Genomic DNA, 17,038 nt, shown 5'->3' with positions numbered 1-17,038 from the left:
ATTATTCGCAGAAGAACCAAAGTCACCGACATATCCCGAAGGATAAGCAAGTTGAAATAGCAATGGGCTGGTCACATAGCTCGAAGAATCGACAACCGATGGGGAAGAAAAGTTCTTGAGTGGCGACCTCGTACTGGCAAACGCAGTGTATGCTCCTTATGCCGGTCTATGGGAGTGACTTATGTCCAGTAGTGGGCAGATAATGGCAGAAATAATGATGATGATGATATATAGGATACGTAGACGAAGTCATGAACACAACTTGTATAGACTCCTCATTACATGTATAACATTTGTAAACGAATGTGCTTATACCTACTTATTCTAACCTTAGCGTGCATGTATTAAAACCATTTAACTATAAGTTTGCACTGTTCTGACCTTTCGGATTACCGTAGTAAGTCCTCATGGGAAAATAGGTAAACACGGCGCCTTAGTACGTAGGTACGTTATATTGTTTCATAAATATTTTACAAAGGTACAACAACAACATGAAATTAAGTTCTAACGAAGTTTAAGATTCTCTATAAATTAGTATATAGTTACACTAGATTGTACACGTATAAAATCCGAATAAACAACATTGCGAACTCCCAATGAGAGTGAACCGTTATGTAGAAAAATAAAACTGTAAAATAACAGTTTTACGACACTATCACTACGTACAAAATTAATCAAGCGCCGACGTGTGTCCACTGCTTGACAATTTATTAACACACACGAAGTAGGGTGGCGCACTGGCCAGTGTAAAATTTATTTTTCATTACAAATAGGACAGCCGTGTAAAAACTCTTTTCGCCGCTGTAATTTAATTTTGTATTCATTTTTTTTTTATTATTATTATTCTCTTCTGGTCTTAGCGTATTTATATATTTTTTTTAAATCATCCACGTGACCTGGATATATTGATTGTCTAAGTCAAAGAGGAATAATACTATGCCATATTTCATGAGAATTGGTTGAGCTGTTAAGACAATAAAATCAATTCCATTTTTATAACATTTAGAAGGATTGTATTTACTTACGCATTTATTAAATGTAATTTAATGTAATTAGTAATTTGATTTGATTTGCCTGAGCAACATTATAACAATTATTTCTGTATTTAAATATATTTTTAATATCATATATATATATATATATATATATATATATATATATATATATATATATATATATATATATATATATTATTTATTTATTTATTTATTTATTTATTCATTAGTACAAATATGTGTACATGGCGGACTTAATACTAAAAGCATTCTCTCCCAGTCAACCATAGGGAAGTGTCAGAATACTCGAATAAATATATATCTATACTAATATTATAAAAAGGAAAGATTTCAGTTTTTGTACGTGTATTTGTTAGTTTGTTAAAAATGAATTAACTTAAGAACTACCCAACCGATTTTAAAAATTCTTTCACCTACAGAAAGCTACGTTATAAGTGAGTGACATAAATAATATATAATTTACAAAAAAAAATTGAAATATCCACGAAAATGACAATAATATATCGCAAAATATAAAAAAATTACCTATTAAAACTAATATGAATTACTACTTTATCTTTCTATCTATCTACTCTTACGAAGCCGGGGCAGATATCTAGTACAGCATAAAGTTAATTGCATTTATGTACTTAAAGTTCTTTTCTTCCAAAAGCATTGTCAAGTCAACCAGGATAATCTTGTGGATAAAATAACAGCTACTTTAATTTGTGTAAAATATCAACAAAATATTTTTATGAAAAAAAAACAATAGGACATCCCGCCGTAATAATATTGTTCTTTATTTAAAAAAAAATCTAAATTCGTACATTTATAAGCAGCCTGGTATAAATTATATATACTGTTTTACGTAGATATTTTAATTTTAGTTTGGATTAGCATTCCAGGTCTTACAATCCCGAAATAAATCGAACGCCGCTACTGTTAATTTACTTTTTAGTATGGGTACAATATTTACATTAGCCACTCAATATCCATCATGTTGGTAAACGAGGTACGCCTGCTGTTTGTAATGCCGTCCATTTTACAGCTGGCGGCGCATTTGTTTATTTGAATGCATATGCATGTAGATTTAGGATCCAAGTACACGATAATTGATTGATCACGTTATTATTCATAGATAATGACGATATTATTTCATTGACAGGTACATATTACTATCTATTTATCAGCCCTAGCTTTATACAGTTTTTTTTTTTTTTAAATAAATATAATCCATTGTACTAACTAATATTATAGCTTACTATAGGTTTAGAGTTTTTAAAATTGTTAAAATAGACCCAAAAGGTCATCTGGAAGAAATTACTTAGCGATAACGCCTGTAATCTGTATCAGTTCTTATCAAAATTAACTGTATTTACTATTTTATAAATAGTGCAATAAATTGTAAAATAAATAAATAAAGTATTTTTTGAGTTTATCCTTTAAAAACAAACAAACATTAAAGTCAAATCTGTCCCCTTTATAATAAAAGTATAGATAGGTGAAGCCGAATTTGTTAGGGGTAAGTGAAACAAAAAAATACTTAATTCTATAGAGCATATTATGCCAAAACAAATCATATTGGACAAACATATTGAGCTTCCCATTCTAATTTAATAGCTACCATACCATGTCATTACGGAAGGCTCAAAATAATTTGTCATATTTCAACCAATATTCTTTTAATAAAAATATTCCATTTCACTATTAGAACACACCCTTCAAGTGATGCTCACGATTTCCATTTCACCCTTTTCTTTCATTTATTTAAGAAATCAATATTAAACATATACGAGTACATAAACACAAACCCGCTCGGGGTTTATCCTTCTCTGTGTAAACATAATTTATCTAATTTATATGATAATTTATTCAAGACCTAAAACATCAAAAAATTATGAAAAAAGAAAAAATACATTCGCATTCGGAACATTAGCTTTTTGAATTAAGAACATCCCAATTTATTTTCTTGTTTTTGTGAAAAATTAATCTCATTTTTTCCCCCTTTCAACATTAGTTCTTACATTCTACAAATACTCTTGGACAGATTCTACTTGTAGAAACTGGTCTATTCAATAATTAATTAATTAGTAACATACCTGTCTTGCCTTCTTTTAGATGCCTACATACAAATACGAGCCCCTTTTCAGTAGGACTAACTTTGATATTATTTGTGATGAGTATATAAAGAACATAATACTTAATAATATTATATTACTTAATTTTACAAATAATTTTATTTAATTAATACTAACATATTTAAGTAATTACATACAAAATTAAGTCTTCATATTTCTCGAGTTTCATCAACTTCAATTTATTCTCGACTGCAACAAAAAAAAACATAATATCAGTGAAAGTTGTAGCTCGACTTTTATCTCAATATAGCACTTTTATTTTGTGACAAACATTTCTACTGGTATATGACATAAGAAAGAAATTTTAATTTAAATTTTCATTAAAATAATCTTTAAAATTGATTCTCATTTTACAAAGATATCACGTAAAATACTTGTACACAAAAAATACAGTCAAGAAAATAAAAGATTTCCTTATTTTGAAATGGGTTAAAGAACGCCATAGGTTAATGGGAAAGTTCACGCCAGTCCCTTGTAGAGTGGACAAAAAGGACAGAGTGCCGTAGACCTATATTCTTACATACACTTCTTGCTTTTTCCAATTTCATAACTCGTCTCATGCAAGCACACTTCAGAGACTTGACTCATCACTTGAAAGTAATTTAATGATTTTACTAAACTAGGTGTTATCTTGCGGAAGTTCATATCGTTGGTTATTTTAATAGAATTAGTTTGTTTATTTCCGCAATCATTTATTTATTTATTTATAGGATTACCAACATAAGATACAGCTAAACATTTCAGTACAATACGCTGGTAGATTAAATCTAACTGTTCTTACAGTTATAGGCAACTATTACTACCAAAATTTCCACAATCTTCCATACACGTATAAGCCGTCAATCTTCGACTATTATTCTCTTCACGCACCTTTTGTGACATCTATTTCATCTCTAAATGGAGCATGTTCAGGCAAATTATACTAATATGAAAGATCCATTCGAGTATTAGCAGTCACACATTTTTTTTATACAACTTAGAATGGCAAATAAGCTGACAGCCAACTTAATGGAAAGTGGTAATCGTCGCCTATAGACATGAGCAGTACCATGGACATAACAGAGTATACTGTTTCGCCCATGATACCTCCCATGCATTGCCATTTCTGAGGTGTTATTCCTCTCTACCCAGAAAATTCACGCCATATCCCACCCTTCAAACCGAAACACAGCCATGCAAACACAACTGCTTCACGGTTGAAACACGAATGGGACAGAGGTACCCAAGCAATCGACTTTTGTACAAAGTCTCCCTCTCCATATACTAATAGTAGCGGAATTAAACAAAATAGTTATATTTCAATAACCAATAATTTAATTGAAAATTTAGACCTTACCTGTGGGCCTCTATGAATGGCGAGTATCATGTCGTATTCATCCGAACCAATGATGATGGTAGCCCGACCGTCGTTACCCACTTGGACAGACTTTCCAGTACAACTGTTGCCGTTTCTGGTACCAGAAATAATGTCGCAGTATGTGCCAGCTGGGAGGCAAGTCTAAAATAAGAAATTTCTTTTATATTTTATATTTCAACAAGGAAGTCAGTATATAGCAACCTCTTCTCGATTGTTATTAATAGAAACTAATAGACCTATTAGTATGAATGTTAATTCCTGGTAAATTAATTTAAATACACCAACTGACCTGATTTAATCCTCAACTCACCAATCATCCCTTTCCAGTACCCCGCCAGCATATACTGTTAGCACAGGCAAGGTTACCATTCTATTTTTAACTCTTTTCTTGATATAACGACCATCACAAACATAGATGGAATTTAAAATGTTAAATGTTACATAATTAATATATGCCGTGATATTATAAAAGCTAAATTACTACGAACTAAGTCCCTTCGAAAATGCCATTCATAATGTTATTCTCAGAACACTCAGAGACATACATTCCACATAGATAACTCCGAATCAATATTTGATAGATATTAAATAAACTCGTTTGACAAAAATTGGTACACAAAATACATGTAGTTACTTTGTGTGCCAATTTTTTCCAGTTACGATATTTATTTATATTCATATCTGGATCGCTACTATATTGTACAGTCGATAGGTGCAGGTGCAAGCTACTTAAAACCATTACTTGTGAAAATTTATGGAGAAGCTTATATTTAACAGTGAATAATGATCGACTGGAATGATGTTTTATAATAACGTAGAAGGTATCGGAAGAGAAAATAAGTGATATATCATCATATTGTGGCAATGCTTTGGTTATCGTCTTCCCTCTTGAGTACACAATGTGCTCCATGATATGTTATTATTCATACATAAAGATAGCGGTTACTATTTCCCTTTTTATGAGTACAACTTATTTACTATTCTCAGTAGAAGAAAAAATGGTAAAATGAATTGTTGGTCAACAATTTAAGATTGTGTTCCACAAAAAAACCGACTTCAATTGTGACAAATCTAGTTATTTTGACTTTAAACTAAACTATTAAAACAATTTTGATCAAATTTCTATGAAACCAAATTGTAAGTAACTTTTAGATTAAAAAAATAATCTTTCAAATCGGTTTACAATTGACGGAGTTATGAGCTAACAAATATAAAAATAATCTAATTAAGAACCGTCTAGCAAAATGCACTCATCTTGGTTCTGTAAAACAATTATCATGTGAGAAATAAATGAATTTTTGTGTTTATCATTTCCGACAATTGTTTCGACTTCATTTGTTTCTTCAGAAGGCCATTTGCATCGTAACGTATAGTATTAGTAAGTTTATAAAATTCCCGTTATATATGTACATATATATGCATATATATATGTGTGTATATGTATATAGACATCGTTAAAAAATGACAATCATCTTTAAAAAAAAAACAGTCGTATAAATCTATCAAAGATGCACTTTCATAGTCAAACGAATGAGGAAATAGCTCTAGTTCTTTGTTAGTGTATAAAAATTCTACATATTCTTTATAAGACTGCCAGATGACTCTTGTCAAATAAATACTGATAGTAAATGTTGACATATCACATACCTGCAAGTTTTGGTTCAACGTCCAATATTCATTATTAAAGGCAATGAAGGCTTGACCACCACGACAGAAAGCAATCTGATTGCCACCGTTATCCCACCAGTCGTTAACCCCAGTTCCCAAGGCTACATTCCTGAATTGAACCATTTGGTAGATCTGACGCCACCGGTGCTCGCAGATCCAGCCGTTACCACATGTGTTATCCTAAAGTAATGAAAATACAAATTTGAATAAAATTTAAATACTTGTGCATAATAATTATTATATAAAAAGAAAAACAAAGCAGAGGCCGATGATAAAAATCACCATTTAGTTTTGCATTTGATGTAAGAATTAATTCTCTATCGCTTGTTCTTATTATAAAGTTAATAAATATTTAACTACTACACTATTCTATTAATTCCATAGACCTGACAGTATGACATCCTCATGAATAAACTTAACGAACTTTCTGGAGACATAATTCTGAGTATTCATACTAATTCATAAAATTTTATTTCCGGCCTTGGCCCTACCAAAAAGCATACTTTTCAAAGACTTATAAATAGCATTTCCTGACTCATAATAATTATGAAGAAAAAAATTTAAGAAAAATATCTATATTATACTTACCGAATTAATGGAAGGAGAGATGATGTTACCGCTGCTATCCATTGGCGGGCCAGCCTCGGTATTTACGAAATCAAAGCTACTCATCAATTGTGGTTCTCCATAAGGATGGGCCAACATAAACGCTACAGCAGCTTTGTACTGCCTAGCCTGTTTATATGTAAGGATACTACCACCAGCGCCGTGCCCTCTCTGGTTATCGTGGTTATCAATAAAAGTCAAGGAGACATCAGAAGCTAGCAATCCCCATTGAGGACCCCAATTGACCAGCCATCTAAGCTGATTGCCACCTTGGAATGCCCTGCTCAGTTCCATTCCAAATTTGAACTCGGTGACAGCAGCTAGTGGGGTATATTCGTCACGACTCATGGCCTCTCCGCCAAGATCAATGACTTCCTGATAGATGTAAGGACGAGCGCCTGATGGAAAGCCGTGATCGGTGTTCAAGTTATGTAGCCTGTCGTAAATAACTCGGAGATCGGAAGGCCACATATGTTTAGCAGCATCAATTCTAAAATTATTCATATAAACGATAAGTACTAAATATGGAAAGTTATTTATCTGGTGGCTTATACCTCTTAGTTCAGAAAATCTCGGCAATTATCAAATCTTCAAACTAAAACACTCTTACCCTTTATACTAACACGACAATATCCAAAGGCTCAGTTCAAAATACCCAGACCCAAACCAATTTATAATACCAGAAGGAGTCTGCAAAAGTCGTCTATATGGATTCCTTTATCTCATACGTGTTTCTGCCATAAAACTTTTAATTTGTATTTGATATATTTCAGTTTGAAAGGTAAAATATGACATTGAAATTACCTAGCAAATAACACCTCCGTCTTTGGGAATGGTAACACATGAAGGGTAACAAAGGCATCACGAATGTAGTTTATAATATCTACAGAACAGTTAAGGACCTTTAACATAATCAGCGTTCTGGTAGGTGTTGTGTACGTGCAGACAATGGTAGTAATGATGGAACCAATTACAACATTATTCGGTCATATTGGTAGTAATGAATTTGATTCCTAGTCAGGCCTTTGGATGATAACGTTATTTGTGGTAAAAATAAATTATAACAAAATAAATATTTACCTAAAACCAGCCACGCCTATATCAATAAGGCTATTCATGTAACCCACAATCATAGAACGTACATATTCTGATCCTTGGTTTAAGTCCTTTAAGCCGGATAATTCACAGTTGCGTACCTGAAAAACATTTTACTCTGCTATGTACTTATTATACAAGATTAGAGACTCTATTGGAGTCTTCTAATATTTTTAATTATTTAATTTTAATTTAAACGTAAGTTCAATTAAGCTTTTGAGTACGGGCTCAAAGGATAGGTGCTTTGTATTTCAAATGCCCTACGCAGTCGGGAAGTAAGGCTTACTCTGATTATCAAAGCATTCTACCATGCCCGTAGCTCATTTGTAATTATGTAGTCGTATTTGGAACGTTAGCTTGAAGCTCTGTAATACTAGCTGTAATCGAATACCCTGTTTATATGAATTAGGGTAAAAATATCCTAGGAGGTACATCTGTGCACCATATTTTATTCAACTGTACTAAAATTATAAAGAGAAAAGGTTTCATTTTTTATACTATATTTACAGAATGAAAAACGAGTTAACGCATTTTAAAAATTCTGACATCTATAGTAACCTACGTTATCAGTGGGTAACATAGACTGTATATAATTCTTTATTTACTCATCTAACTTAGAATATTTTAATACGAATAACAACTAGTATTTACTACATTAAACTACACGAAAATTTGTTTGTTTGTTTGAACGCGCTAATCTCGGGGATTTGGATTTTTATATACTTGGTCTTGGTCTGGGTCGACTTCGGTATGAACGAAAACACGAAATGTAATTAAAAAATTCGGAATTTCTTTTAAATTCAAATATATTAATTATTCGCCATATCTTTTTTTAGAAACCAAATTCGGAGAAAATACGCCTAACAAAGAAAATCTGAGGAAGAAGTGACAATGTTATTTTAAAAAATTATACCATCAGTATTGAATCCGACTCCAGATATTTTTGAGCCACTTCTAATATACCTTATATAAATATTAGTACACATATATTACAACTAACCCTATCAGGGCAGCATCCATAGTCATTGCCTGATATGACGCAGTGAGGCCAGTTGAAATCATTGCGACCGTACGGAACAGACGGGTAGTGCCACTCACCAAAGTTGGCTGTACTACCACCAGTACCAACGTTCTCACTCCAAGTTCCAGTCATGTGATTAATAATGGCATCTACGTAGATCCTGAGAAAGGTATATGTTATTTTCCATTACAAAATCTATGAATATATTATAATTAGACTGTAAACAGTGTAAGCAGCTATGCAATGGCTATTCATGTCTATATACGACGATTACCACTTTCCATCAGGCGAGTTGTGGCGTCGACTTCTTTGCCACTTTAAGTATTATAAAAATAATTATCTGTGTATTCGATACAAATTAACAAACATTACTGGATGTATTTTAATTTAATTTTGATAACTTCATACCTCAGCCCAGCACATGATAGAAGGAGAAGAAAGTAGTGGTACTAATCATCATCATATCAGCCTCTAACTGTCCACTGCTGAACATAACCCTTCCCCTTGGGGGGGTTTTCCAGTAGTTGCCACGCTTGGCAGGCGGATTAGTAACCACTGTTAGGCGTTGGAGATGTTTTAAGAGGAACGCTGCTGCTCATCTCTTGCCCTCCCTTAGTCGGTTCTTATGATACCCACGGGAAAATAAGAGGTAGCCTATTCTATGCCGGAACCACACGTCCAAAGATTTGATTATTTGCGTGTAATGGATGAACTTAAAAAATTCAAAACAATTTTTGTTTCTCACTTATAGTATATATTATCAATATACTGTTACTTGTGGCAATATACACATAATAAAGTGCAATGTAATATTATCTGTGCCCCATTTATGTAGAATCTCGCCACATTGGATGTCCACATCATATGGTTGTTTTCTGCAAAACCAACTCCAATTATATTTTGCTAGGTCAATCACCATTTAGTTCTCTAGTTCTCTGTTACTTTACTAGTAAAAATAGTAGCGAGGACATGGCTACTGTGCCGTTTTCATCTATTTAAAAATATATTATATAATACTTTTTACTATTATAAAATATTTAATTATGGTATTGTTTACACTATTTTCTTTTTTCCGTAGGTGTCGTATTGATATATATGAGAGGAATAAGGAAACTTAATGGTCGAGGGACGGGCAGCATTGTCCTTCTTAAAACATCATCAAAGGCAAACTGCGGTTACCAACTCGCCTACCAAGTTTAGCGACTACTAACAAAACCCCTTTATAGAGTAGGCCTATGTTCAGCAGTGGACAGTTAACGGCTGAAATAATAATGATGCATCATTTTACCTATGATACTTTTAAGGTACCCAATTGAAATTTAAATTGCTAAATCTTAACGATTGCTTACCTGACTCCAGCATCATTGCAACGTCTAACCATATTGGCGAACTGTTGTTCATTGCCAGATCGAGTTAAAAGCCTGTATGATATTGGCTGGTAGCGTTCCCACCATGGTCGATTGTGACTCCAAATAGCCAAGTTCTCATTAGGAGGTGATACCTATACAATCATTAAAATCCAAATAATACGCGTATAAAAAATATAAGTTTATAACGATGGGTGGATGTTTATTACTCTTTCACGCAAAAACTACTAAACGAATTGAATTAAGATTTGGTACACGGATAGTTTATATTCTAACTTAGCACAGAGTATACTTTATATACTGACTTACGCGAGTAAAGACGCGTGGTACAGCTAGTAGAACCTAAAAATTTTTATAATTAAATAAAATTCAAAGCAAAGTATTTATTTAAATTTAAATGTATAAAAGAATAAGTAATGCAAACCCTAAAAGTAGTTTGTTCATAATCAGGTACTAAATCTACGAGTATACCAGCTATTTTTATTACACCTCTTTTATTAAAAAAATAGATATTTTTCATAAATTCAAGCTCAGTCATAGGAAAATAAACTTTATTATAGTACAATGATATTTTTAAAATTCACTACATTGGGTTGTCCATATATTTATATAAAAATTAGTTCTATGTAATAAATACATGTGGGCGAAAGGACTGTAAGCTGGTATGGAAACACGGTGTCTTTAAAAGGTATTATTATTATAAATATGGTATATACATACAAAGCAAAAAGAAGTTAAGAAACAAAATATGACAATTCAAATGAAAAACAGATTTTTTGATATATAAAAAAGGAATCAAAAAGGTTCATCGTGCACAACATAAAACAAAATTTTCTCATTAAGGTGTACTTATAAGGAATTTTATTAATAGTATTATATTGTGTATGTACCAGAGGGAGACTTTGTACAAAAGTCGATTGCTTGGGTACCTCTGTCCCATTCGTGTTTCAACCGTGAAGCAATTGTATTTGCATGTCTGTGTCTCGGTTTGAAGGGTGGGATATGGCGTTAATTTACAGGGTACAGAGGAATAACATCTGAGTCCTCGGAAATGGCAACGCATAGGGGGTATCATGGGCGAAACAGTATACTCTGTTATGTCCATGGTACTACTCATGTCTATAGGCGACGGTTACCACTTTCCATCAGGTGGGCTGTCAGCTTGTTTGCCATTCTAAATTATATAAAAAAAAGTACAGAGTTATACCTGAATACCACCAAAGCCATTAGGGCCAAGAAATCTCTCACATTCAGCCGCTATGTCATCCCATTTCCATTCAAACAGATGCACCATCGTAGTTCGGCCTGGCGCATAATGTGGGTTGAAATAGGCCAAACTTAGACTCGCCAAATGTAAAATAAGGGTTAACCGCAACATCCTGTATACAAATTAGCTATTAGTTCTAGATATTTTTATATATTTTTCTTATAGGTTATTTTTTACTTAATTATATTTAATTTATATTTATATATATATATATATATATAGCTTATATATATATATATATATATATATATATATATATATATATATATATATATATATATATATATATATATATATATATATATATATATATATATATATATATATATATATATATATATATATATATATATATATATATATATATATATATATATATATATATATATATATATATATATTATCTTTATTTTCAGACATCTAGTTTCTTTTTTTTTTTTTATATGTTTAAAATTAAAATTTAGCATCATTAAAAATAAGGAAATTCTAAATTTGACCATATTTTTATGTGTATGTCACGCTTTCAATGCAAAACTGATTAATAATTTTACTTTCATTGAATACCATATCAATTTAGTTATAATTAAAGTCATTTTTCTTTTTTTGTGGAACTAAATCTCATTTTTGTAATTCCAAAAAATTTTTGTTCAAAATTGTTAATGCCATAAATCAGTTTAGAATTCCTATTAAAATCAAACTGAATTTTTCTTCACAATTAAAATAATAGTACAATACTTAACTATAAATAATTCGTAATCACAAAAACTAGGTCGAATTTCCATATAATTTTGGTTATAATTTATAAGTACTGTTTTTTTTATTTGGTGATTTGTACATACTGAGTACAAACAGAATAAAATGCTGAGTCACATAAAAACCGAACATTTCTACCGACATGATTCTTAATTAAAATGAAAAAATGTACACGCCTGTATGCAAACTGAATACTGGACTCATTTAATATGATTAAAACCTGTATACAATACTGTATTCTGAAAATAAATGATTACTTGTTTACGCAAACCATATGAAACAATAAAGAAAATAAAATCTTCATCATCATGAAGGTTTAATTTTTTTAACTACTAATAGACTTAAGTGCTTTTTAATATAATTTGGAGCGGAAACTTAACTGATACCCCGCTTGGTGAGAAATAGAATTTAAAAAAAAGCAGAGAAACAAAAATCACTCTAATACAATTTCACTGAGAAGCACTTACTGAGCTAATTAACTAAAGGTACCTTAGTCGAATATAAACACATGAAGTCCTAAAAAAATGTTTTAAAGGAATAATTACGTCAGAAAAAGTAAATTGTGTTCCACAGTCAATATCTATTTTCGGTGAATAAAATTGTAAGTTTTCAATGATAAAAGAATTAAACATTACAGTCGAATTTAGAACCTCTTTGCCTAATATATACATATATACCAAAAATTGACTCAAATCTAAATTTTTCTTCGTCTTAAAGACGGTTGTAAATTATAATATTACTTTCTTTAATAATGTATAGTTAACGTGCACTCCTATCAATGGTATTGATGACAAGCAATTTTTAATTTATCACATTCGAATTAAAGTATTTATATTTATATTCATTAACAAATTAATATAAATATAAACACAAACTTACCTTATTAATAATAAACAATTTCTCAGAGCTGATGTAATTTTTCCATGAACTAATAAAATAATGATTAATCAAGACCACCAACTGTCAATGTGCTTATATATTTCTGATAAAATTCTTAATACATGTTGATAGGTGGTATTTATCACCTCATTACGTATAATACGGAACCTGATTAACGACTCATTCTATACAAAATAAAAAACAACTGATTCTTGTGTTACTAACTTAAAACTAATCCATTCAGTACTTACGTACTTTAGGGGGAAAGGGATTGTTAGTAATGGAGACTGAGAATCCCATTGCTAGCAATATACTCAACCAGGTCGACCTCATCGCGGTTCTTCCTGGAAACTATCATGGTTAATTCCTGATGAATTCATCATGATGGGCTAACTGGCCTGTTTTTATTCTCATCTATCACCCTTCACTGGTGCTGCGCCAGCGTATTCCGTCAGCGCAGGCAGGGTTACCATACCATTTTCACCCATCAAAAAAAAAAAGTACTTACGTACTTACATGGCATATTTTGTGAAGTATAGTATTATAGTTTATGACAAAAACAATAACTAAACGAAATTAGTAACAAATCTAAACAGCAAATCAATTAATTGATTTTTTTATAGATACTATTATAAGACATCAACAGACTGTCTTATGGGTAATTGAATTCATATTTGTTTACTTTTTTATTAAGTTTTGTTGAAACTATAGTCAAATAAGTGTCATGACTCTAGAAAAAGAAGTAATTATTAAATGATCTAAAATTGAAAACAGAAAAACGATATGATATTTTTTTTTACATCGCGATATCAGAAAACAAGCATACAGCCCGTATGATGACAAATAATCACAGTAGCCTATAGCTGCCTGCAACACTATAGATGCCACGTGCATGTTGCTAACTTCAAAGAAACCTTAATACCTATTTTGAAGAATTTCATATTGTAATCTCAAGAGATAGAGCTCACTCCACAACCTGAGCGTTCGCGGGAGAAAACTCATCTGAAACTGTGCGCGTCCATTTAAATTCTAACGTGTAAGGTTAATTTTCAATTCTGTAAATCTACAAATTTCAATTCAAACTTTCAAAGTAAAACTCTCTATATGTTATTTGCTCCAGTCAGTTTTGAATTTTCAATTCGTTATTAAACCATGTTCTACTACACAAAAATGTTAATTATGGTAAACCCAGTTATTTTAATTTAAAAACTAAACTACTCAACTGACTTTGATAAAATTGATACAGGATCAATTTGTAAGTGTATTCCAAAAGATAATAAATGAATTTTTAAAATCGGTTTTACAACTTACAGAGTAATAAAGTAACAAAAATAAAACATATACAACCGAATAGAGTACCTACTTCTTTTTGGAGTCGGTTAAACATTACATTTCTTCTCACAGTAATAGTTATTGTTTCATGATAGTAATAAACCTATAAAATTTATTACCAGCCGATGCTGCGGCAATATATCTACCAATGCGTAGGTAGTCTTATACCTAATATCGTAGACATGAGCATTAAGACAGGATTTCCAAAGAAATTCTGCGAAAACAGGAATGAACGAATTCATTCCCATTACTATAGAAATTTCGAGAAATCTTTTATCATCCAAAGTACCGTACTGATTTTCGAATACGTTTTCTGTCAGTCATACTGAGTTTTATCTCAAATATAAGCTTAGAGAATAGACAAAAACAATATATATACATATTTTCGAAAAGCTTTAACAGAGGGGGCGTTGCTATAAAGAAGGTCAGGTATTTTTTTTTAGGTAAACAAATTTGTAATGACAATATTAGTTCTCGTACAAGTTTAGGTTCTTACGACGTCATATGTAGTTCTGTAAGTTTTATTGTTATAGATTTATTACATGTAAGTAGTGATGTGCTGTGTAAGGTCAACTCGAGTATTGACTCGATTATCTATTAGGTACTCAGATGCTTGAGTACTTATATAAGGAATTTGGATACACTTTACTTAAAAAAGGGGAAAAGAGGTCTCTTCAGTGTCATCAATGCGAACATAATGGCCCGGCTATTGCAGGTGTTCATAGGCTACGGTAACCGCTCACCATCAGATGGGCTGTATGCTTATTTATCACCTCGATGGTATAAAAAACAAACTTGAATATACGATTCGGACTTGTGGCACTCAAATAGTAGTCGCATGCTTATTATAAGTTTTTGCTTTCGCTTCCTGATTTTATTATTTTCCCCTTAGTAACCGAAGCCAAAATTATTAAATAAATATCTTTATTAAATATAAACTCAAGAAAACAACTGAAAAAATACTGGAGTCTAATGAAGTTTTCGAGTCTTTAAACTCAAGTCAGATCCATTCAATTTTGATAATATTTGATTCTTTTTTTTTAAGTAAACAAAATACTCGAATACGGAAAAACGCCTACTCAACACATCATTAGATGTAGCAGCCCTGGTTGTATGACGCCATATGTCGAGACAATAGCGACATTTCTAGCGACATTAAAGGTGATGGCCCAGTATGAGTTCATCTACTGCGATTTATATTCTGTTAATATAACCATATTAGACAGTAACTGGAAGTACTACACACTCGTTGTCCATTTTACTGTTATTATAATAGTAACAGCTAACCCAGAAAATATTGTTTTCTTTTTATTTTATTAGGTATACGCAACAGGTAACAATCAATAAAACTAAAAACATTTATAGGAAAACAATGGTATGAACTAGATTGAGACCCAGACAGGTGTACATCCAGAATAGATAAAGCAGTTGGCAAACTATATTAAAATATTAATTATTTTGATATTATTGTACCCTTGGACATTCTATAGTTTACTTTCAGCTTCTCAAATGTTTACTGTAAGAGATTCCTCCATGAGATAAGTCCGCCATTGTATATTAAATCTTTTAATGCGTCCATTGTAAATTATGTACAATAAAGATTTTACAATAGGCTACAATATTATAGAAAGGGTGTAAACATAGTAAATAACAAGGAACAAACAAAATGCAAATTACGAAACTACATAAAACATATCAAAGAGATTCGACGGCTGTTTATAAAACATTTTTGGATGCATTCAGTGGCAAGTTGAAGATATCAATTTGAGGATATTTAGCGCATTGCCTCCTAATGGATCCATTTTCTTATTTTATTAAAAACTATTATATCAAGTTATCTCAAGTTAGTCCAACTAATAGACACAAAAAATTTGCATAAACTAACAAGTGATTTTTATATAGATATAAAGATAGATAGATAAATGATTTATTTGCAATACTTATAACACACAAATAACAACAGATATATACATAAGAAAAGAAATATAGGAATATATATACAAAAAACAAACAAAAGAAAAATCCATAAAAGAAATAACGTAAGAGATACTTGATATACTAAATAAAATACTTGATATATTAACTGGAATACTTTTATTAACTGGGATAAAGAGTAGCTTATATCCCTTCTCATTTAGCATATATTTACCAAATTGTATAATGATTGGTCGAGCCGTTAAGATGCTAAAAAATAGGAAACAAACGAATAAAGAAACAAAGTCACCATCTGCAGTGTCAGCTAAGTCGGATAATGCTCGACTGCAATTCAGGGATCCCAAGGTCAATCCCAAGCAAAACCTTATATATATATATATATATATATATATATATATATATATATATATATATATATATATATATATATACCACAAAAAAAAAAACTTTAATTACTGTGATTTAAAAACTGAACTACCGACTTTATAAAAATTTCTATCATTTCGGATAAAAAAAAAATTCGAAAGGTAACAAATATAAAAAATACAACCGAATTGTAAACCTCCTTCTTTTTTAAGAAAGTTTAAAATTATTATCACTTGCTTCGTGTTTCACCATGGTCCGG

The 17,038-nt window shown here is 31.1% G+C and overlaps 1 protein-coding gene across 1 annotated transcript; it reads right to left on the bottom strand.

Annotated features, from left to right (window-relative positions):
- Window positions 1–3,196: 3,196 nt before the first annotated feature.
- LOC128199996 (alpha-amylase 4N-like) lies at window positions 3,197–13,277 on the bottom strand. The gene is made up of 9 exons (XM_052891732.1): window positions 13,147–13,277; window positions 11,455–11,626; window positions 10,230–10,381; window positions 8,860–9,040; window positions 7,845–7,960; window positions 6,747–7,254; window positions 6,138–6,338; window positions 4,470–4,631; window positions 3,197–3,322 (listed from the first exon to the last, which is right to left on the bottom strand). Exons 2-9 carry the CDS (start codon window positions 11,623–11,625, stop codon window positions 3,308–3,310), a joined length of 1,506 nt encoding a protein of 501 aa, XP_052747692.1. The 5' UTR covers window position 11,626; window positions 13,147–13,277; the 3' UTR covers window positions 3,197–3,307.
- Between the last annotated feature and the right edge of the window lie 3,761 nt (window positions 13,278–17,038).

This window comes from Galleria mellonella, unplaced genomic scaffold, assembly GCF_026898425.1.
Source record: "Galleria mellonella isolate WM207_F2 unplaced genomic scaffold, CSIRO_AGI_GalMel_v1 utg1432, whole genome shotgun sequence".
In the NCBI taxonomy this organism is placed as follows: Eukaryota; Metazoa; Arthropoda; class Insecta; order Lepidoptera; family Pyralidae; genus Galleria; species Galleria mellonella.
The sequence above is the reverse complement of the archived record's forward strand: the minus strand, read 5'-3'. Positions and strand labels throughout refer to the sequence as shown.